Raw genomic sequence first — 23799 nt, 5'->3', positions numbered from 1 at the left:
GAGCCGCAGGATGGGGAAACGAACTCATGGCGAACGGCCACGATAGGACATTGCCCTTTACAAAGATCGGTTGCTATAGATGCGCATACTCCTGTATACTTATATATGTCTATAGATATATATATCTGCACGTTATATCGTGCCATAACTATTACGCTTTATCTTCGGCGTCATCTCATGTTCTTTCTCTTCTTGCTCCTTTTTCTCTTGAATGAAACCGGTTACTGCCACAAGCGACACTTGATACATCGTTGATGAGTATCAGCTTCAGCACTTCCGCGTTTCAATCCTCAAATATTGTTATTTTATTATATTGATATCAAATTTCTTTCTTCTCTTTTCGATGATGGTTTTGAATAACTGCAATAAATCAGAAGGAATCTAATGATTGATGAAATTGTTTTAGGTCCCACATATCTTCTTCAGATCATATATATATTTAACTCGCCTAAAATGAATAGTTTCTGAGCGACTGAAAATAAAAATGATATAATTTTATTAGTTTTATTTTCTAATATCAAGTAAGCTTATAATAATTTTTAAAAAATATATTCTCGACTTTTTACGAGAATTTACTAATAATTGAATTACGAATAAGGATGATGAAGTACGAATCTAATCACGTTCGAGCTTCGGAACCTTCCCTCAAATTTTCGCGTAAATTACAAGTTGTTTACGGCATATCAACAGTGCTGTGACGAGATACATGCCGTTAGCAGCAGGTCGCTGTCAGCTCTTCCGAGGTTCTTGAACTTTTCCAGGGATCCGTTTCCAGAACCCACCGAAGGAAGGCTGTTCGAATCGCCCAGGTGGGGATCAGAATCGTCTTCTGGTACGAGACATCGCCCGGTCGTCACACCTCGGGCATCCTCCGTGTTGTCCGGACACATCGTTCTCCAAAGTTATTTCGCTCGCTTTCGTTACATCTCCAGAGATACCGAGTCCTATCCAATCGCATTATAAAAGTTGCAAAAAGTGGTCGGCTAGTCTCGAGTTCACGTTCGTTGAGTCGGAAATAACTTGGCGAATTCGGCGATCCAAGAGAGAATATCTTGAATTTCTGAACTTGTCCAGGTTCTCACAATCAAAGTTGAACAGAAAACAATTTTTTAATTTAATAAAATCGAGAGGATTTTTGGAACAGAAGACCAATGTTATCGATCAACATGCGTATATTCAAGACTGTGTTACTCATCGCTTCCTTTGGAACGAGCGTTCGGTGTTTACCCATCACCGAGGAGTCGCCCAAAAGTGAAGTCTCCTCCTCGGTGATTCCGCAGGAGACGACGGCCGCGTCGATTTCCGATACCACCGATTACTATGATCAGCGACAAAACGGAACCGAGAACTATCGTATCCACGTAGACGGTGTGGTATTCGTATTCGCGCCAGTCGAGGCACTACTACTTATGGCTGGCGAGACCGATTCTAATCTATCGATTTCCAACCACAGTGGACCTGCAATTCAGTCTATTGGCGAGAGACCCAATGCCGATAACGTCCACAATAAAACCGAATCAGCGATCTCGAAAACAATACATAAGTAAGAGTTTGAGATTTCAGAGTTACTTTATATTCTTTTAAAAATAATGTTAATAATCATTTTAATTATAATCATTAATATGTTAATGTCTTATTATAACTAATATTAAAACATATAGTTTTAATTTTATAATTATAAAAATAATTTAATTTGTTATGACGATACCACACACTTTTTGATTCCAGATCAGCTTTGCGATTGACGAATCTCTTGGCGCCCTTAATACATCGCATACATCACGAACGAGGCATGAACGTGCATTAAAACAGCTCTTCAATACCCGTACTCGCTTCAATATGCAATAGTGTTCCGTATAAAACATATATTAGAAAAATGTTATGTTTCTTTCTTTCCTCTTAATATTTTACAGGTTTTCTCTTCCCACATTTAACTTCATAATTATTTAAAATACAATTTTTTTAAAATCATGCGTTATAAGGATAGGATATCTGCATCTACAGGGATAATGAACAAATACTCGTATAAAATATAATGTATATGATTGACGATCGATTTGATATGAACTATGCATTTATGTAGTACCTATTATCAATAAAGAAATGCACTGATTACCTTATTTATGAACTCGACATTATTCATATAATGCAAAGCAATAGATTTAGTATCCACATATGTATTTAGATGTGATGTTCAATTTTGATGTTATGTTCTTATTTTGAGATAATGGAATTGCAATAAAATTGTTAATCAATCGTTAATATCACCGTTAATAAATTAAACGGATATATTAACGATGATAATGAGGGGTTCTTACATTGACAATCGTGAATTTCTCAAATATGTTTATGTGATAATATTGGGTATCGATCATATAACTTTTCCCTAGGACGTAAACATGAAAATTGAAAAATATTACCATGGAAATTAATGGCAAAATTTTTTACTTTTCACGGTTCCGCCCTAGAGAAGAAGTTACATGATTGATACCCTGTTTTATGTGTGTTATGTACAATATAATATTATAATTTTACTGTTATGCATTTATATTTTCTCGATATATGAAAATTTATTTAATTAAACATTAAAATACATATGTGTTATATACTTCTTGATGTATCATCACAATGTTTCCGATGAAAATGCTTAAAGCTATACTTAGAGACTCTGCGTTTCTAAACCCTTTCCCGTTTCCTAAAATCTTTCGTTTTGATTGAAAAGAGCTTTGTCTAAATTTTTACAACACATATCAACTTTGGTTTCACTCTAAGCAATCTAGCAAAAAATTTTTCAGATCTATCATAAACAAACATAATTCCTATAAAATTTAATATACATATATATTAAATGGGGAAACTGGCAAATAAAAGACAAAGCACAGGTATTGGTACCTGAACTTATTATTGTTAAATTTTTAATAATTTGTGATAAATGTGTATTAAAAATGTACGTTTTTTGATTTATCTTCAGTATAGATATAAATATATAAAGATTGCATTGGTATTTTAAAACTTGACGTACACAATATTGGTTGTTGCAGTCAAATTTCAAATTAAAATCGATAATTAATCAATCCAAATTTGATTGCAATAACAGATATTGTGTACGTCAAGTTTAAAAATATTAATGTTTATATATTTATATCTATGCTGAAGATGGACCAAAAAACGGTCCGAAACGTATATTTTTAAAATACACATTTATTATAAAAATTTAATAATAATAAGTTCGCGCACCAATACCCGCGCTTTGACTCTTATTTGTCAGTTTTCTCACTTAATTGTTAATATTCTGAGCCTATTGTTGTTATTATTGTTAATATACATACATTTTTAGTTAAAAAGGAAGAAATTGCACACACAAATATGATCACTCAAATATTTTTTCTAATTTTTATCTATTAAGAAGTTTCTCTCTCTTATGCATTTTTATCTATGATTTGTTACAAAATATTTCGCTATTTATTTTCTTAGCTTCTTTATAGTAATGATGGTAATATAGAAGCGATGCATGATTATACGTACATGATAAGTTATTGAAATTGCATCCTTTCATTTTAGATGATAGTATTTTGCATTTGTTATATTCTTCATTAAATATTAATGTTTTTATTATTGTAATAGGAAGATACCCTGTTTATTTCGCCATGAAAATTATAATGTCGTTATTTTACTCACAAGTCTAGATTTTAAAGAGATATTTTATAGAGATTTATATTTTTATCATCCAAAATAACATTCTACAAGATGAACTGTACTCAGTGGGAACCAGTATTGGGTTAAATATATTTGCGAATAATGATAAACACGATTTACAATTATATATCTTCACAGGAAATATATTAGCATATTGTACAATATGTATTTTTTATTATATATGCATTTTAATAACATATGTGTATTTGGTATACACTGATACATTTATAATATACATTTAAATACCTCTTTAGAATTATCAACCATTATTCATGTATTTTGCCCAACACTGGTACGAAAAAATATGCAATATAAAATCAGTAAAATTAAATATTCTCTGATATCCTTTTGTAGACTATATGATAATTACAATTGAACATAAGTGTTTAACTACAATTATTAATTTTTTGAAATAATTATTTTTAGATGTACGATTATATATATTTTAAAAACAGCAGTGAATTTATGGTCATCCAAATTTGATCCAATTAACTTTTTCTTCTTTTCGATTTTGACATATAATATTGTATATATATTCATTTTAATCCTCGAAATTAAACGATAAAATAGAAACTATAATAGAAAAACAAATAGATACAAAACATAATAAATGTAATAAATAGAAAGAAAAGATATGATTTAAATACATAAGTCGTCACAAAACTTTCTGAAAAACTCGTTCACGTCAAAATTGAAAGTTTCAATACAGTTTCGCGATTAACAATATATATAAATCATTCGTCAATATATACTTAATGTAGTCAATACTAATTCAGAACTTGACATTCTTAAGTCTTGAAATCGTTCATATAATGTTATACATTCTTAGGAAAAATATATACCAAACTAAAAAGATATTAAAGAGACATTAAATGGAAGTTGCGCTTCGTTCGCATTGAGATCTTCGCAATCTACTTCACTGGGACCGCTATTAATAGCAAGTACAGCTTCGTCAAATTTTAATTCCTCCTTACCCGCCTACAGAGGTATTATTCCATTTGACATTTTTTTCAGAAAAAATTAATAATTTATGTTAAAGATATGGCAGTAGCTCGTGGAAGAAGCACATTATAAAAATGTATCGGCGACATCGCCGGCTATTACCTCTTTGAGCAGAATCCGACAATTTTCCACGACGCTACGTCGCCGATCTGACACGTTGTTCAGAACTTCTTCCGGTGACTGATGCAGATTATCAACAATTTTGCGAAGTTCGTTCAATTCTGTCATGGTAGCCTCTAATTTTATCTCCAAGCTAGACCTGCAAATAATGATATTCCAAATAATTAAAATTAATTTCTATCATTCAATTAATTTAAAAAATGTTCATGATGTATATAAATATAAACTTACTTCTCTTCTTTCAATTCCTGTATACATGTATCGTTATCAAGCTGTATGATACGTAGTACCTTAAGAAGTTTGGTAACGAGATTATCCACTTCGATCACTTGATCGACCAAATCCACAGATGGACAATAATCCGTCAAAGGTACAGGACCGTCATTAGTCCCGGTGTCAGATTCGCTTATGGAATCACAATCGTCATCACCCTCATCTTCCACCTGCGAATCAATATACAATATTTTAGATCAGTTGTTAGTCAATCGTAATCAATACTTTTAAATATCACGGATTCGATTTACTTCAGATTCACTTGCCTTACGACGATGTAAGATGGCTTGAGTGAGATTCATGAGACTAGTACAATCGTCGCCTATCTTCGTCTTCCTCATATTATGCTCGTCCGTCGTTTCGGGAAAACTTAAAGCTCTGCGAAGAGAATCGCTGCTCGATACCATGTTGTGAGAATATGTATCAGGCAAAGGTACATCTTCTAGAACACTTTCCATCATCAGACATGGCTCGGTTTCAAAATCGAGCAAGTCAGATGACGATTCCATGCTTAATTCTGTGCGGAAGATAAAATCTCACATTTAATGAATGTAAACTTATAATCCATTTATCGTTACATATCTTACTTATATTCTATTACCTTTGTAAATCTGTTTGGACGAATCTAGATTGGACTTTTTGTCAATGTTGTTTCTCGTCGCGAATGGATGTGTCGCGGCGTTTCGAATAGCACTAATTACCGCGGAAACAAAGGATCCGCTTTTCGGACTTGGCGTACGTTCCTTTAAATTCTGCTTGGAGTGAACTGGACTAGACTCCATGCTACTATTACTTCTGCTATAGGCTTCGTTATGATATATGACGTCCTATGAAAAAAGAATAATGATATAATTAAACTTTCTATTAACCCTAACAACGCACCTCCGGAGGACATCCGGAGAGTATCCAGAGGACACCCAGAGGATATTACTCATCCTCTGGATACCTCTGGATGGTCTCTGGACGTTCTCTGGACATGTGTGCTGTTAGGGAATGATCATAAAGAGAAAATATCTCTCGATTATTAATTTTATTGTATAAGGAAAAAAATAATTATTTTTACAACTTATTAGAATATTAACCTTCCATCTACTACTACTACTATCATGTATACCTACCTCAAGATCCTTTATCGAAATATTATAAGAAGCGATTAATTGATCTATCAATCCTTCTAATCTAGTGCTAAGTCCAGAGAGAGCAACAGCTGCTCCGGACATGGCAGCGCCTTGAGTTAGTAAAAGTTCCCTACTTCTTCGTTCGACAGCATTCAATTTCATACTCATTGATAAATTCTCCTGCCTAAATATTAATAAAAGCTTTAAAATATTGTTCAAAATGTTTAGCATAAAAATTTTCATGAAATATATACCTTCTTTGTTCACTAATTCGTACTAAGTGTTTACACTCCTCCGTTTGTCTTTCTAATTCCGCTTGTCGTTGAATTAAAGTCTCATCTTTCTTTTTGAGCTATGGAAAGCAAATAAGTATGAGATAGAAACATACGCGCGCGTGATACGTCATATTTTAAGAGAAGCGGATATTTAAAAAATATACCTCTGATTCGGCCTCCTTAAGTGCATCCGCCAGAGTAGATTTCTCTTCTTGGAGGAAATCTTGCATCTCAGCTGACTCGGCCTCTAATTCTTGCTGTTGTTGTAGCAAGGCTTTTTGCGCGGCTAAACTTTTCTCTAAATCCTTTAATAAAAATATCGTAAAAGAAATTATTTCTTTCTCTCTCTCTCCCTTTCTACATCAATTTTTCATGTTTTATAATTATTGTTGTATGATATTCTTACCCTGCTCAACATACGACAAAGCGATTGCAAATCAGCTATTTCGACTTGTTGATTAGCAACAACTTGTCCCGAGGATTGTATATGACATTCGAGCTCGAGAAAACTGTCGCTGCCCTCTGAAAAAAAAATTTTATAGATAATGTAACTTCTATTTTATAAATTTTATTTTTACAGGCTTACGCAGATACGCAAAACATATACACAATAATCTTACTTTATGAATAAAGTTGTCGCTTATTTTTGCATTGCTACGTTGTTTGTTAAATTACCTGCATGTTCTGATTGCGGAGTGCCCAGCATAGCCAATATCCTTTGCGCATTTTTATCGAGTTCTTGACGCGCAAATGCGTGATCGGCTCGTTCCTCTTCTAAAAGACGATTGGCTTCGGCTAATTCAAGCTTCAGTCTCTCGTTTTCTTGCTGTCGTCCATTGTTCTCCTCATTCAATCGTCTCAAATTATCCTGCAAGACTTGTACGTCGCTCCACGCATCCTCTGTTTGGCAACTCTTGTGCAATCTTTCGATCACCTCGGGTCCGACGATAGCGCTTGGTTGGCCGGACATCACATTCTCGATATCCTGCCCGGTCAAACCGGTCTGCGCGCTGGTCTCATGATAGATACGAGTCTTTTCGACAATTCTTTGTCTAGGATATGGCGGCAAGCTTTTGCAGTGAACGGAATTCGAGTCCTTACCGCCGATAACTTTCTTTTCGACGGATCTACTGAGACTAGCATCGCGACTACCGGGTCTACTGTTATTCGTCTTGTCCGTCTTTTCTCCAGCTTTCGAGATCGTCAGTTTATTTCTATTTCTACGTGGCAACGTTGCATACATGTCCAACGCTTTATTATCTTGACCGGTAACTTTGTTATCAGATATATGCAAAGTGGTATTTTTGGCGCAGAGAGCACGAGGAGTTGACAAGGAAGGTAGCTTCTTTCTTGTTTCCTCGGACGGCGTGGACACTGGCGTGCGCACTCCTCGCGTGCTGGAAGTCGCCCTTGATCTCGAGGAATCATTTCTAACGGCCCGTCCACTACGTTGCGCGAGATCCTTGTTGATCTCCGTGGTCAGCGCGGACGGTAGCGAGTCAGGCAACGCTCTCGTCCTCGTTCTCGTGACGGAAGATGAAGTGGGAGTCGAGGCCAGATTGGACATGGCGTTGCTGTTGGACCGACAACCGTATGTCGCTGTACCGCGGCTACCAACAGGCGTCTTGGTGACCTCCACAACGAGCGATTCACGGACAGTCAATTTCTCTCTTGATCGCGGACGGTCCCGCTCCCTTTCCTTACTCGTGCTTTGCGTCTTGGTCAGGATATTTCTAGGAGTCGCTGTTCGCGACTTGGATCGCGGTGTCGTCACGCCCAGATTCATACAACCCGGAGTTGTATTATTCGTTGGTTTCGCACGAGCATTCTTTTGCGAAGTCTCGGTAGCGCTCGAGGTTTTTTTCTTAGTTACGCTGGTCGTGGTCCTTTTCACGTTCATACGACTCGTTCGTACGGACACGCTGCCAGCGATGGACGAACTCTCGCTACCACCCTCGCTTGTACCTTCCCCACCAGTGGCGCCTAGCCGAACGTCATCCGGTAACGTGGATCCGCATGGATCCTCGTATACCGAGCAACAACTAACAAGACTAGAATCGCAAGAGGCCTCGTCCAAGCCACCGCAACTACTCGCGTAGTCGATACTATTCCTACTGCGTACCTGCAAGAAAAATTGATCCAGATAAAAGACTGCTAGTGAATATCATTAATCATTATTATATAAAAATATTTTCAATTTTAAGTATGTGTGTGCGTGGAAAAATTTGAAAACATTTTTCACAAGAACTCACTCTTGGAACTTCCGTCGTGCAACCTTCGACTCCGCTGTCGCTGCCATCCTTGCTGTCCTTATTCTCGGCCAACTTCTCATTCGTTTTCTGCGACTCGGTAATATGGATCACCGTGATGTTGCATTCGCTGTTCATAGTGAGATCTGGATCTTCGTCTCCGTTGAGTGTCTGCGCTTCATTGATAGGCGACGCGAGATCCTCCGGTACGCCCGAGTCCTGCCGCGCCACGTTCTGCATCGTCGAGGATACCTTCAGACAATTTTCGGACTCGAGGCACGAAGTCTCCATTGTCACGATATTAAGCGAATCACTCATTTCGATCTTGTCATCTTGTCACTAAAAAATACGATTGAATGTAGAAGGGAAAAATATATAGCAACTCTAACAATAAGCATAATTGTGCAATAAGGAACTAATCTTTCTATTTTTTTGTATTGCAATACTGTTTTTCCTCGAAAATAAATCTTCTTGTATAAAAAAATATTAATTTTACTCTTTACTATTTTATAATTAAATATAGAATCAAATACAGATATATAGATACAGTTGAGATAGTAGCTGGCTAGATATATTTTCAGCTCGCATAAATCTAACTCGCCCGTCTTCTGTTTGGCATTCCAGCCAGGGGGTTCGACCGCGTTTAAGTTAACGTGGAACGAAGCTTTTTGCACTATACTACAAACACATTGATTCAATTCTGAAAAGATGATCGTCGTAAGCACAGATCAAATTATTTTACACACACACAAAAGCTTTTTTTAAAAAGTCATAGTTGAGAAAAATCATATATCTGGAATCAACAATTTACGTAATGGATCAAGGATGTAGACAGGAGCAATTAGTTCGCACGATGCCGAGTCGATAAAGCTATTTCATTCCGGAATCAAATTATGGCATTCCAATCACGATCATATTGAATTAGTCGAATGACACGCCTTGCAAAGGAAGTTATTTCGGATGAATTCCGGACAAATACAGAGGTCCCATACACGTTTTTCCAATTTAAATGGAAACCAGGAAAATCTCGCTAACTAATGATTTAGCAGACAATGACAAGTGCTGAATCGAAGAGATTTGATCGTATCTATATATTGTATATTATTCTACATTGTATTTGTATTCTTAATGATTTAATTTTTAATAAAAAGATTATTTTTTACTATATACTTACTTTACTTGCAAAATGCGCGGAAATTTTAATTTAGAGCTAATATATGTAACAAATAAAATTGTGGATTAGCATTCCATCTGTCGTTATCTTTACGAAAGGTCAGTTAATGCTTTAATTCGTTAAACTCGACGATTCAGGACTTTCTCTTATCAGTTTATCTTTGCTCTCTCTTGATATTTCCGACGCACCTATATAAAAGACTAATAAAAAAACATGCGATCACGCAAACAGGAATATGGAGGTGATTCCCCTCGGGTGCGCGTTCTGTGTACATATGCGATACGGTTGATATCTCGATAGATTAGCTAAGCAGATGCTGTTAAGTTATGTTATATACATATATATATATATATATATATTGAGAGAAAGAGAGAGAGAGAGAGAGAGAGAGAGAGAGAGAGAGTCACGAAATTACTTTCCAATTATATAGTGAATCGCGATTTACGAGAAATCGAATAATCGGGTGACAAAGAGAGTTCGGGGCTCATTTATTTGTATAATACAAACGTATAATTAAATATATTTGAAAATATCGCGAGAGAGCTTATTTTATCATTAAAATTTCGCTTGGAAAAAATAAGATTCCATGTACGCCAAACGAACTTTCTATTTTAAACTTTCGGCATGCATATTTTGGCGCTTCTCCCCGGCTGCATGGTGGAATCCGCGGCATATACACACGCAGTTACATACACACACAATGCTATTTAAAAGTCTCATAGAATCTACACAACATCCACTTTTGCATTCTGAGAATTTTTTTTGTATTGTTATGTAAAGTTCTATATATATATATATTTCTTTGAATATATTATATTTTTAAGTAATATGCCAATATATACGTAATTGACAAAATATTTCAAAAAAATAAAATTTATATATAGTAGTAACTTTGAAATATTGATAAACAAAAAATTATAAAATTTAGAAACGATTAGGATCCGATTTTGATAACTCAAAAGTTTGAGAATCTGGTTTGTTGTATTATATTAGTACTAAGCTCTTTCTTCTCAGACTTTGAATTGGCAAACCGATTTATCCTTCGCTTGACCGTGATAAATGACGGCAAGATAAACGACGTTTGGATTAGAGGAAGAGAGAAAAAAGATGAGCAGACTCGTAACTTAGGAAGCGAATACGGTTCTCCCCCCCTTTTTACACAATTCCGAATATTTTTTTTCAATTCTTCGCTAAATTCGCACATTATTCTGTATATTTTCAGTATGTAGATTTAATTACACAGATATCTTTTTCGTTATTGTAATGTACTATTGTAGATATTTTTACTGATTTTAAAAAAATGAAAATGCCATAATATCTATTTCAAATAATTAACTATTAAAAATAAGATATATAAAGACTTGTAGTGTGAATTTTAGAAACAGAATAAAATGATAAATGAATGTTGCATATTCTAATAACAATAAGACAAATAGAAAATCATAAAAATTGGTATAATAAAGAAAAAATTAATGAGATGAAATTATATATTATAATTAATTTTCATTTAATTTTTTAATATAATTCCAAGTTAAAATTTATTTTCACAGATATACGATACTAAAAATTCAAAAAGAGCGATAACTGCGATTAATTATGTATGGCTATGGACTATGCTAGCAATTTACGATGTTTCCAGTACCAGTTTTCCCCGAGTTCTAATCTATTGAAAAAAATAAATAATTAAGCAAGAAATAGAAGAATATACAATATTTCATAAATCTCTCTACCTTTTTCTCTTCGATGCATCTTAATATATGATTTAATCTTTACACCTATACCGTGACGTATACTGTGTAAAAGCAAGTTTATCGAAAATAGTTCGCTAAAGGCACCGCAACTTCTATGTACAAGTCTGCGAACGAGTATGCCAAACGCGTTCGCCGCTCCGGAAGATCTCGGGGGAAGTCCCCTGAGGAGCGATAATAGTCGGGGCCGATTAACTCGGTGAAGAACCCGTCGCCACCACCGCCGACCATATACGTTCGTTATTACGCGGCCATCGCGTAGGCATCGGAGTCGTGTCACGCCGTTCGTCGTAACGTAAACAACTCGTATGGACCCACGACTGTTTCTTCCCAGCTGGTATACACTTGTCCCTAAACGCGAGATTCCTTCTAGAATCAACAAAAGAAATCTTATCGAGAAAGAAGAAAAAACCTGATTAGTAGTTAAATAGCATATTACTGTAACAAGTCATCCAACAACGTTGGATAATAATAGTAATTCGTGGTAACTATTGTTTATCGCGTCACATCTATTGGTGACAATTCGCTAGTTCCGATGACGATCTCTCGCGTGAACGATCAACTGGAATTGAAGAGAAAGGAACGCAAGAGTAAGAGCGGTTCCATGAGACACTGCGAGCATTCTTCCGCTGAAGACGATGGTATCAAGCGATTCCACGGCGACGGACTCGTCGTCAGGATGCACTCGAATCGTCGCGTGCTAGAGATCACGGGCGATGGTTGTCGGATCATCCTGTCGAAAAATTCCGGCAGCGTACACATCGTTGGTGATGGTTGCTGGTTGAGCGTGAAGCACAACGTGGGCGATATCGAATACACCGGTGACGGTGGTCGCGTCCTCCTTGGACCGGACTCTTCTAAAGGGAAGGTGAAGTTCGTGGGCGACAGTGGGAAGATCATTCTCGATTCGAACATGAGATTGGAAGAAGAAAATAGGAAAACCGATCACGTAGAAAAAATTACGCATTCGTGTAATAAAATTGTCAAAAAGATACCAGAATGTGAGAAGTGCGAAGATGCTGATAAGATATCGAATCGAGAAGATATGGACAATATCGTGAACGATATGAAAGAGAAGAGTCGAGGGAAGTACGGGAAGCGCAATGAGGAAACACGGAAATCTATGCGGCATCCGACCGTTACCAAGATCGTCACGAAGATTCAAAGCGACGGTCAATGCGTGAGGAAACGCTTCGACGATTCCTCGTTAATCATTAACTTTCACGGTGATGAACATTTGAACTTGACGAAAAATCTGTCAAGAACTTCGAGCGCGAATGTCAAGATATGACGCATATGACGCAATCGCAACTTTTAGGAGATGTTATTTAGGATATGTTTGTTCCTCGAGAAGATTGTACAACCAAGCGCAATCAAAATTTACACATACAGTTGATTGCAAGTTCTTCTTTTCAAATTTACGATCTGCTAGTAGTTATATTTTAATTAATTTTATTAAAAGCTTATTAAAAATTTTTGGAAGCCTCTTGTATATAAAATACGATCGCAATTGAGTCGCGCGAAATTGATAATATGTACAAATTAATGATAATTGGTTTAATTTTATTATTAATTTCGCGGATATTAATGTTTCCTAATTTATTGTGATATTTTTTATTTATTATTTAATAGATACATTTAATATTATATATCACTAGCTTGCTATTGTCATGTAGAATATATTGTCGTATATCTTTTCCGTTAAAAATAAATAATTAAATTATTTTTAAAAAGCTAATTACTTTAAAAATTATTTTTTGTGCGCTATTGGATGTATAACAACGTTTCCCTTTTAGAATTATAGGTAAACACGAAAATATATCATTGATAGGAGAAAATTATAAATTATAAATTTAAAGATGGAACAAGATTATATGCGTGCGGAGTTTTTAAATAACAATGTTTACATTTATGACAATATTTTAATTATATGTTAACATCGTTCAAGTATTTTTGTTATTACGGTACTATTTTTCTCATTTTTTTTTTTTTTTTTTTTTAATTAAATGTAGAAATCTCTAATTTTTAAGTGATTAAATTATTAAATTGTATTAAATTGTTAAATTATTATTAAATATCACCGAATTGTTGCAGTTTTATTAATTATTATTATTTTCCTCTAATTTTTCAAATATTTGTAAGTGATTAGTTTTCTCCCCGATATTTCAATAACTGTTGTGATAACTCACAATGGTTTTTTTTCCTTTATTATCATAAAGCTGTTTTTAGTTAAGACCGTTTCTGCCTCTTGAATTCGGTGTAGAGAACAAAACGATCTCAAAATTCCGATTTAATCAACAAAAGAGATATATCAAGATATCGATTCACTCATTGTAGACTAATGCATCTTAACATTTTATGTTCCTACGTACAAAAGAGAGATAGAAAACAGCGAGAGTAAACGTAGAGTCGATTTATATTTAGACAGGGATAAAGCTAACAATGACGTTCCTCAAGAACGTCGCGTGATCGATAGATAGGATATATCGGTCGTAAATTATTGCTGGCAACCATGTAAGATCCATAACTAAAAAAATGATGTACATCTTAGGATATGAAATTATGACAATCAATCTGAATTGGATTAATCGTAGATAAAAATTTCCCTTAACATTATCTATCTCTCAAAGATATGAAAGTTAAATTATTTCTAATTTAATTTGATCAATTTTAATCTTTTCTTTTTTAATTTATTTAAATTTAATTCTATATATGGAAATTATTTCTCTATATGAAAATTCAAATAAAAGATGCTACATACGTCAATTTTTTTTTCCTTCGAAATGAATTTTGAATTTATGTAGTTTTTCATTCTTCCTTCTTGCACAATAAAATTCGAATATAGGATCAGGAGATCGGTATTTATGGTGTGTATGTGTGCGGCAGCAATCTCAACATAAACTGCAGCAACTGCAACAAGATACAACAGTTACCGAGATATTTCAGTAAATGGGCGGCGGTCATATGGGCGGCTGCTGCGAGAAAGATAATCCTATTTATGAACGATAGTAATATCCTTAGCATACCCCCCCGAATATCACAGAAGGAGCAGAAAGAGATTAATTCCGCGATTTATTACAATTTTTTTTCTGAAGTTTTATAGTGCTATTTTAACATTTCAATACATATATATATATATATTTTATGTTGAAAATCTTTATTCATTATATTCTAAACATTTTTGCAGAAATTTTGCCTCTTTTAAATAAAAAATACTATTTTCTAAATTAATATATTCTTTTTTATTTGTTATCTATATTTAAATATAGATATTTTAATAATTTTGATGAATGTCAGTTTAATTTTACATCTTAATCATGTATAGAAAAAGAAGAATTCTTCATCGACAGATAATAAAAATCGATATTATCAACTAGTCTCGGCCAATTTGAAGCATTGTTGCTGTTGCTCGTGTTGCATGTCAAAAAAATCGTTAAGCATTGTTTATGAAAGCAAAGAGGGGTGAGAAATCTTTCATTCCTTCCTTCTCTCTTACGAGATCCAAGCTCAATTTGAATTTTGAATATTTCTCTCTTTCTCTTTTCTTCGAGGCCATGCTATGCGGATATATTTATCGTCTGTGTTTGCTAAAATCATTCTAACTTGACCCAAGCAAGTCTTATCCAGCGCACTTGCATTCGCTACATATAGTGAATACGTTTCTTTGAACATATTAATATAGATATAATATAGATATACTCAAATATAGATATAGTTAATTCATTCTTTTTTTACATATTGTACTGATTAATAGACTTTAATCAATATTCTGTTTTCCATTAAAAACCTGCTCTTATTTTCTCGTAATTATCTTCTTGTAACGAAAAAAAAATATATATATGTGAAAATTTTCGATGAGAGGCTTTTCATCAAAATTAAGAAAAAAGATAATCTCAAAATTTCTTGTCAAGTTTCATAATTCATGTTACGTATCTATCCAAGCGATATTGTAGCGAGCAAACGATACTAATAGAAGATATAAACGTTCACCTTATATATTTCGATCGTTAAGATGGTACATAAACATATTGAGCATACCGTGCGATAATCGTACAATTGTGTGAAATTACCTTATACGTATCGTGGAAACCGTTCTGACAGCAAGACTTCATGAAAGTTTAAGGCCATCCGTTAGTTGACCGAACTAATTATCGAATAAGAAATCCTCGTCACCGGGTACGGACTAATTAGCGAATTAATAAGCGAGCGGAAGCTCGCGATCGCATCGGCCTATAACAGCCATAAATGCCAATCTCATTCACGCTTTCCTCGATTATATATGTATTCCTTAACGCAGTTTTCCTTTACACAGCCGCGAAAGTATAAGATACAATTTCATTCTATATCGCAGGATATATATTTTACCCAGCAATACCGCGAGAGCTTACGGCTCTCTAATCACACACACGGCTCAGACTTCTATAATCGTCAATTAATTTTTTACCCGTTTGTGCAAGATTCGTATAATCGTTTTTGCAAACGACTTTACGTCAAAATAAGCCGGGCCATACTTTCTAGTTAAATTACGCATGCCTCGTTCTCACAGAAGTGATGAATTTGAAAGATACGAAGATCGAGAGTTATATTGTTCGCACAATTAACTTTCGTAACGCAGGACATGGAAAGATGAAAGGAGTCCATGTAAACAGCTGAGAAAGCTCTCTCTATCTCTCTCTCTCTCTCTCTCTCTTAGTATTTCTTGCATCCATCGATATATCTGTTAGAAATATTTTATTGTATTAATTAGAGTATATATAATCTGCATTAAATATAGCACAAGGATGAATCGAGTACATAATTTGTAAAGTTCATGGATACATCACTTGTAAAATCGAAAAATCGCAAATCAAATTTGTAGACACGATTTACTTTTGCTCTAAAATTTTTTTATGTAAATCACAAGAACATGAAATGATAGAAAAACGATAATTGCCATACATTATCGGCACGCTATTACCCGACTGTCATTCAAGGTAACTCAAAAATTAAATAAAAGCGAACAGTTATTAGCGAAAAGTAAACGATAACGCGAATGTTTTTACAATAAAACAATAATGCTATCTATCCATTAGATTGTCATATTGGCAAATTTATGTATAATTTATCGTAGCTAAGTCATCGTCGTTAATTTATTCAGTCTTTCCCGAATAAATACGCGGATTCTTTGCGAGTCAATATTGTACGACTTAACGATCGTTTTAATTGTATCATAAACAGGATGGTAACGATATGGCAAAAACAATAAATATATCCGTTTTGATTCCCTTTTTGCACTTTCTCTTTCTGCATTTAAAATCAAATAGATATCCTGCTTTTAGAGAAGGAAAAAAAATAAAGCTAAAAAAATGCATCTGTAAACGAATATCCGGAAATTGTTTAACAATTTTAAGGATGAGAGAAAAATTCATAAATATTACTATTTCATTCCTCTCTCTCTCTCTCTCTCTCATTTGATCTTCAATATATCACAAGAGAAAAAGAAATAATTAATCCTTATGCATTGGCGCATACCTTCGTGATGCTAATGACGCAGGATATGTCACTCGACATGTCATCATTGTATTGAATATTAAAAACTATATATAAGAGTATGCATTTTATTTATATTATTGACGTTTTCATACATAATATCCGACGTATCTCGTAATGGCTTTTACAATAATGATTTTGAAGGATTCCACAACGAGAGAGCCTCGCGCGCCAATGCTCAGGGATTAAAATGAATTTTCGCAGGGGTGTTATTAAAAAACAAACCCGACGATCACCATCGAAGCCATAACCTCTAGTAGAAGGGTGGATCCGATCACCGAGGGTAGGAGCGAGTCCAAACACGGGGAGAGATCGATTAGCGCGAATGGAAAAGAAATGGATCGCTTACCTCGAGCTTGCCGGTGTGTGTACGTCGTAGCGATAACTATTTTAGATAACTGTGCGGTCGAACGATAACACTATCCTGGAAGATCGACTGTGTTGATATATAGGGGAGAGGGGCCTCTTCGTTATCCGTTAAAATGTCTATAGTCGGGTGAAAATGGGACGATTACGGAGCGAGAGTACCGAGAGTAGTCACGTATATCAACATCCGGCGATAACGAATGTCCGATTTTCAAATCGAGAGTTCGGTTGCTCTTAAGATGTATGATGTGTGTTATGTATACTCGGTTTGTTTTTCTCTTGCTCTTTTTTTCTTTTACCTAGGTCGCTCGCACGAGTTTCTGGATTCGCGAAATGGTGAAGCTGAGCAGGATGTCATCAGCTGCTGCTCCGAACGGTACGAAATGTTCCGAATTAATCCGAACAAGCGGTAAATGCACGACCGACGACCATAGACGGCGGAAGAGGAATAACGTGGGATCCCGCGATGGTGGCGGTGTCTGAAGATTAGGCACAACGAAGCCGTGAAGCCTTCTCTCTGACTGAAATAGATTTCCAGTGGTTTGTGGTTTCCAGCCAGCCAGCAACGAACAGCGACAACTGGCGAGAGATAGCAACGATCCCTGTTGCCGACAATCGTAAAAGATATCTGCTGCAGATAACGAAATCTTTTACTGGAGATCGTCTCGAAGGAAAAGAATCTAAAAAAATAAAAATTGCCGTCAGTTCTTTAAAAAAAAATGCTCGAGAATAGCAGCAAGCTCAATGACATTACTTTTAATGTTTAGTAGGAGTCCGTTGAACCTTCGCCCATTACAAAGCTTGATAAAAAAAACTCCTTATTTAGAGTTATTTTTATAAATTGTTGAAAACAATTTATAATCATTTTTATCTTTTTTAAAAATTGTCTGTGATTTTTTAATAATATTATATATAGTTAAAAATTATTCTCTATATAAAAAGCTATTGTATTTACTAATTTAAATTGTATTACCAAATCTATCGAAAATAAAATAAAATCTTATTTTGCTAGAATAGTTAATGAATTAGACGTTAATATTATTACATTTGCGCTTGTAATATAAACATTTCACTAATTTTTATATACATTGATATTAGAGATTTTTTTTTTACACACACAATACAGTCCTATTTTATTTATAAAAAAATACAATAAGGAGAAAAAGAGAGAGAGAGAAGGGTTATTGTATATAAAAAATACTAAATCTTATTTTTAATATATATAGATAATGTAGAAATATATATATATATATATATATATATATATATATAATGTTATCAGTAAAATGTTAATATTTTATGAACTACTGAGAAACATTTATCTATAAAAATAACTAACTTTTATTTGAAGTCTTTCATAGCAGGTGTCAAGGTCATCAGAACTGTCTCCATTTCCTTTCTCTCAGTTTCCGTTCGTAATTTTGACCATATCTGTTCCAGCTTTTTCTCTTGATGTTTCTAAAGAACACGTTTCATAGTAGTTTTTTTTGTTAACTGTACATACACAAAATAGTTAAAGCACGTATGTTGCATTCTTACTCTGATAAAAAGGAAACAATGTTTCATAGTTGCCCCAACGTATAGAATGCTTGTTTTAACTAACCGCCCGCCTATGTCGTTTATTAATGGGATAGCCCGCAGGACGAATTTGTGAGGACCATGTCTAATCTTTACCAGTGCTATTTTCGTATATGAATTGCAATATTTAGCTGTAACAAGAAATAAGGAAATACCATAATTATATATTATATATATTGTTATATGCATAGATAGTATTTAGTTGAGAGAGGGATTATCATTGCATCAAATATTTAATTACCATCAAAGCCATCTTTTATCGCTGCCACCCCAAAATCACCATACAACTGCTGGATCTTTTGTTGAATTGCATGAGAGAGAGCTGTATTTTTCAACATTAATTGCTTATCATCGTTGCTATGTGGTGTAATTTCAAGGACAATGTACCTAAAAAAAGAAATAATAAAGAATGAAGGAACATATATTTTTTTATTAAATGTGGAAATTCTATGATGAATGTGATTATGAATTACCTATTTTTGAAGCGAACCATGTTTAGGTTATTTTACATTTTCTATACTTAAAACCAAGTAGTAAAAAGTAGCAATATCAAAATATATAGTAAACCAATTCACAGATTCATACTAATTCTCACAACCAAACTGACATATCATGTGTTTCACAGAGTCAGGTATGGCTAGGTCATGTTGGTATCAAGCGTACAACTTGGTGTGAAGCACGTGCATACTTATGTGTGTGTGTGTGTGTATATTATATATAAACAGTTTTCATATGGCTTATTCTTTATACTTGTTTTTATACTTGTCACGCATCGACTTTTTACATATTTCTTGTTGCAATTTAAATGATGATCTCACAATGTTGCTACTGCAATGGCGCCGATTAAAATAACTTTCACTAAAAAATATCTACAGAATTTCTTATTTGAATACATATAAACACAACAGATTAAATGCGACAACGTTATAATAGAAGTGTTGTATAACTAAAATCAAGGTAATTTATAGCAATAGATATATTTCTACAGGTTTCTGTATGATACCATGAGTGATGAGATAACATGTTATCTAATAATTCTTATTCTTAATAGATTTTATTATTTGAAACACGAGCTGCATATACTACATATTGCATATACATTTTATATATTGCACTTTTAAAATTATTTTTGTAGCTATTATTAATTTGTGGAAAGTCAGGAGAAAATTATATACAATTTGTGATCACCAATATGACATATATGTATGCTGTTGGATTAAAGAATTATAAACTGATAACATTACACTCTCTTAAGTTTTTATTCATGCTGTGTATCTCTGAAATTAATGTTATCTCAGGGTCATGTCATCTTAGAATATATGTCAATGATTAATATATGCTGGTTGGCTGATAATTATATCACTTCTTTCTTACAGCTCATGCCTAAGCACGACACAGCTTAGTTGACTTTACTTCATATGAGACTGCAGATGCCTGTTGACACTGTGACAATTATGGATTTTTTTGTTGGTGTAGATGTGGGAACAGGAAGCGTTCGAGCGGCTCTGGTTACTTCGAATGGAAAGATAAAGAAGATAGCTACATGTCCTCTTGAAATATTTCATCCCGCCCCAAACTTTTATGAACAATCCTCTGATAACATTTGGAGCGCTGTGTGCCATGTTGTCAAGGTAAAATGAAATTTACTGCAATAAAAATTATAAAAAATTGTAAAATTATATTAAATTGGATCTAATTAAAATGTGACTTTTGTCTTATTCGCAGTCGGTTGTTGCTGAAATTTCCGCAGAAGACGTCAAAGGAATTGGTTTCGATGCTACATGCTCATTGGTGGCTATAGATAAAACAGGATCACCTGTAACAATCAGTCTTACAGGTATAAAAAAAAGAACAAGAGACATTCCTTATCTTAACTTTGTATCAAAGTTATATAAACATAGTATTAATGTAATGTAGTAAATTGTACTAATTGTTCAGGACAGGAAAAACAAAATGTCATACTATGGATGGATCATAGAGCGCATGAGGAAGCTGATTTCATCAATTCTATAGGTCATGACATATTACAATATGTTGGTGGCAAAGTTTCTCTTGAGATGCAAACACCAAAGATGTTGTGGCTCAAAAAGAATTTACCTGCTTCTTGGAACTCTGCAACACTGTTGTTTGACTTACCAGACTTTTTAACATGGAAAGCCACTGAATCGGAATCACGGTAAAAATCTTGGATGCCTAAATCCTTTAATCAGAGCAGTTGAAATAATTAATGTCTTTTATCTTTTATTCTATTAGATCGTTGTGTTCATTAGTGTGTAAATGGAACTATAGCGCTGATCCCAGTGGTAAGAACGAATGGAACGAGGAGTTCTTTGAGCAACTTAATTTACGGGACTTGAAAAAAGACAATTGGAGAAAAATAGGTACATTGTATTATATTTATATCAAAAATTTTAGTTCTTATAAATAAAAATGTTTGATCTAATTTTAACTAGTAGGAAAAATAAGAAAGAAACCAATTATAAAAAAGATATTTTGTATAACGATTTTTCGTATAAAGAATAATTAAAAATTAATGGGCTAATTTCAATATTAAAAATAAGTGCAAAAATTGGAATATTTTGTATATGCAGATATATAAACTTTATATAAATAAATTCTTATTTCACTTTAATAAAGGCAGATATTAATGTCAAGGTAATGATGTAAGAGTACCTGGTGATGCGATTGAGCCCGGATTGTCGGCGAAAGCTGCAACAGAATTGGGATTATTGAAAGGTACACCGGTTGGAACATCGTTGATTGATGCACACGCCGGTGGCCTCGGTATGATCGGTTGTTACGCGCCAGATGTGTCTTCAAATTTTTCCAATCGATTAGGTGCGCAATATCGTTAACAATACGCGACACGTTTATTAAAAAGAAAATTAACATGAATTATTTGTAATTTTTAGCTTTGATTTGCGGTACTTCGACGTGTCACATGATAGTGAACGAGAATAAGATATTTGTAAACGGTGTTTGGGGCCCGTACTATAGTGCGATGGTGCCCGGTTTCTGGCTTAATGAGGGGGGTCAAAGTGCTACCGGAAAGCTACTGGATCATGTTATCGATACACATCCTGCGACTCCGGGAATTCTGAAAATTTTAGGCGGAAATAAGTGAGTATCAAAACATATATGAATAAATATCGATACGATAAAAGCACTATTAATTTCAGACATATTCAACAATATTTGTCCGAATTGTTGTACGTTATGGCTGAGCAAAAAAATCTACACAACGTGTCTTACTTGACAAAAGATATACACGTGTGGCCAGATTTCCATGGTAATCGTTCGCCTCTTGCTGATCCAACTCTAAAAGGAATGGTATTGACATACGTTGCATTTTTTTATTGCTTTGCATGTCCTGAAAATGGATACAGTTTTATATTATCACCTACATTACTTCATAGATATCTGGATTATCCTTATCTGTAGACGAGGAGAAGTTAGCATTATTATACTTAGCAGCAGTGCAAGCATTAACGGTATGTCATAAATTAAAAATAATTTTGATTTATTAAAAATTGCCATAATATAAATAATTTTATTTAAATTAAGTTTTATCTTTATTTTTTTACAAATTAGAAATGTTCGATTATTTTTTCTGAGAATAACTTTAATATATTTAATCCACTGAGAAGTTTAATCAAAAGTTACTTTATATCAAAATTGTTGTAACAGAAATATATTAATTTTTACGACAGTACGGTACAAAGTATATAATTGAAACGTTGACGGCTGCCGGTCATAATATCGAAAGCATATTAGTTTGCGGTGGACTCAGTCAAAATCCACTGTTTATTCAAATACAAGCCGATGTATTGGCGTTACCAGTACTTTGTCCTGTGGAACGGGAATCGGTTCTAATAGGTTCGGCAATTCTCGGAGCATGTGCCACGAAAAAATATTCTATCCACGAAACTATCAAAAGAATGGCAGGATTGTCAAATATAGTAAAACCGACGAGTGAATGTTACAAGTAAGTATATATGGCAATAATATCAGTATAAAAATTATACAGAGTGATTTCTAAAGTATTGCGTTTATATTTAAAATTTTGATAAAAAGAGATAAAAGAGAAGGAAAACATATGGATTTACCAAATTATTTACCAAAACATTTCTATTGCTGTTTCGAATTTATTGTTATTTATTATATATCATTCGTTATACATTTACTTGTAATTATTTCAGATATCATCTTCGAAAGTATCGTGTATTTAAGAAAATGGTTCAGGATCAACAAGACTACAGAAAGTTAATGAGCGAAGAATTATAGTCTATTTTTTTCATCTTTTTAGCCTAAATGAGTAATGATTATAAGAATAAGCTATGTTCAATGAATGCGCGACTTGCAGATGAGTTTGAATGAATATAAATTTTCATTCTGCAAATATTATATTTGATAAATTTTTAGAAAGAATCTCCAATGCTACTTGCAAATGTAACACGAATGCAAATGTATAAATATTAGAAATGGGTCTATTATTATTATGAAAATTTAAAAATTAGGTTTGAAAGCATTTGTATAGAAATATCATTTTGCTGGAAAGTATCGATATTGCAAAGTATCTTTCCACTTGTAGCCATATGTAGCATGTTAAATCAATTGAGAACACTTACTGTGATGTTAATAACACTCCATACAAATTACGTATACTACATT

At 33.9% G+C, this 23799-nt stretch overlaps 5 protein-coding genes across 12 annotated transcripts in view; 3 read left to right on the top strand and 2 right to left on the bottom strand.

Annotated features, from left to right (window-relative positions):
- Corn (microtubule-binding protein cornetto) overlaps positions 1-17939 on the bottom strand; it is a 23940-nt gene extending 6001 nt beyond the window's left edge. Inside the window, exons 1-13 of one of the 7 annotated variants that reach the window (XM_070311789.1) lie at positions 17534-17622; positions 15726-16372; positions 14417-14565; positions 8737-9072; positions 7160-8606; positions 6891-7006; positions 6649-6789; positions 6464-6561; positions 6210-6393; positions 5693-5918; positions 5358-5608; positions 5050-5261; positions 4801-4957 (exon numbers count right to left, since the gene is read on the bottom strand). In XM_070311789.1, coding sequence (XP_070167890.1) covers positions 4801-4957; positions 5050-5261; positions 5358-5608; positions 5693-5918; positions 6210-6393; positions 6464-6561; positions 6649-6789; positions 6891-7006; positions 7160-8606; positions 8737-9051 — 3147 coding nt within the window. In that variant the 5' untranslated portion in view covers positions 9052-9072; positions 14417-14565; positions 15726-16372; positions 17534-17622. Of the gene's footprint in view, positions 1-4584; positions 4958-5049; positions 5262-5357; positions 5609-5692; positions 5919-6209; positions 6394-6463; positions 6562-6648; positions 6790-6890; positions 7007-7159; positions 8607-8736; positions 9073-14416; positions 14566-15725; positions 16373-17533; positions 17623-17849 lie in introns of those variants that run through there. The other 6 variants (XM_070311785.1, XM_070311782.1, XM_070311788.1 and 3 more) reach the window with 6 other exon arrangements.
- On the top strand, positions 712-2009 carry LOC138941744 (uncharacterized). The gene is made up of 2 exons (XM_070311625.1): positions 712-1543; positions 1729-2009. The coding sequence occupies exons 1-2, from the start codon at positions 1152-1154 to the stop codon at positions 1805-1807; spliced, it is 471 nt and encodes a 156-aa protein (XP_070167726.1). The 5' UTR covers positions 712-1151; the 3' UTR covers positions 1808-2009.
- Positions 11850-13220, top strand: LOC138941870 (uncharacterized). Its single transcript, XM_070311792.1, has one exon. The coding sequence runs from the start codon at positions 12191-12193 to the stop codon at positions 12944-12946; it is 756 nt and encodes a 251-aa protein (XP_070167893.1). The 5' UTR covers positions 11850-12190; the 3' UTR covers positions 12947-13220.
- On the bottom strand, positions 17850-19909 carry Pop5 (POP5 ribonuclease P/MRP subunit). The gene is given in 6 exon segments (XM_070311794.1): positions 17850-18098; positions 18100-18181; positions 18890-19008; positions 19090-19259; positions 19370-19515; positions 19602-19909. Coding segments are annotated over 6 exon segments (786 nt in total). The 5' UTR covers positions 19622-19909.
- Positions 19779-23799, top strand: LOC138941869 (FGGY carbohydrate kinase domain-containing protein). 2 transcript variants are annotated; one of them, XM_070311790.1, is made up of 11 exons: positions 19779-20085; positions 20505-20759; positions 20854-20965; positions 21067-21304; positions 21382-21509; positions 21784-21966; positions 22041-22248; positions 22308-22458; positions 22545-22619; positions 22839-23113; positions 23328-23799. In XM_070311790.1, exons 2-11 carry the CDS (start codon positions 20547-20549, stop codon positions 23410-23412), a joined length of 1668 nt encoding a protein of 555 aa, XP_070167891.1. In that variant the 5' UTR covers positions 19779-20085; positions 20505-20546; the 3' UTR covers positions 23413-23799. The 2 variants fall into 2 exon arrangements, with proteins under 2 accessions (XP_070167891.1, XP_070167892.1); XM_070311791.1 differs by lacking the exon at positions 19779-20085 and having other exon boundaries at positions 20496-20759.

The sequence above is a fragment of the Polyergus mexicanus genome, unplaced genomic scaffold, assembly GCF_030449975.1.
Source record: "Polyergus mexicanus isolate NDT 795.1 unplaced genomic scaffold, iyPolMexi1.0 SCAF_20, whole genome shotgun sequence".
Taxonomy (NCBI): Eukaryota; Metazoa; Arthropoda; class Insecta; order Hymenoptera; family Formicidae; genus Polyergus; species Polyergus mexicanus.
Note: the sequence above shows the minus strand (reverse complement) of the source record. Positions and strands in the feature narration are given on the sequence as shown.

Bases quoted from the DNA above. Each gene is read 5' to 3' on its own strand.
- LOC138941870 (XM_070311792.1), top strand. From the start codon at position 12,191: ATGACGATCTCTCGCGTGAACGATCAACTGGAATTGAAGAGAAAGGAA.
- LOC138941744 (XM_070311625.1), top strand. From the start codon at position 1,152: ATGTTATCGATCAACATGCGTATATTCAAGACTGTGTTACTCATCGCT. The intron at 1,544-1,728 runs GTAAGAGTTTGA...TTTTGATTCCAG, and splicing joins ATCTCGAAAACAATACATAA to ATCAGCTTTGCGATTGACGA.
- LOC138941869 (XM_070311790.1), top strand. From the start codon at position 20,547: ATGAGACTGCAGATGCCTGTTGACACTGTGACAATTATGGATTTTTTT. The intron at 20,966-21,066 runs GTATAAAAAAAA...CTAATTGTTCAG, and splicing joins TGTAACAATCAGTCTTACAG to GACAGGAAAAACAAAATGTC. The intron at 22,620-22,838 runs GTATGTCATAAA...TTTTTACGACAG, and splicing joins CAGCAGTGCAAGCATTAACG to TACGGTACAAAGTATATAAT.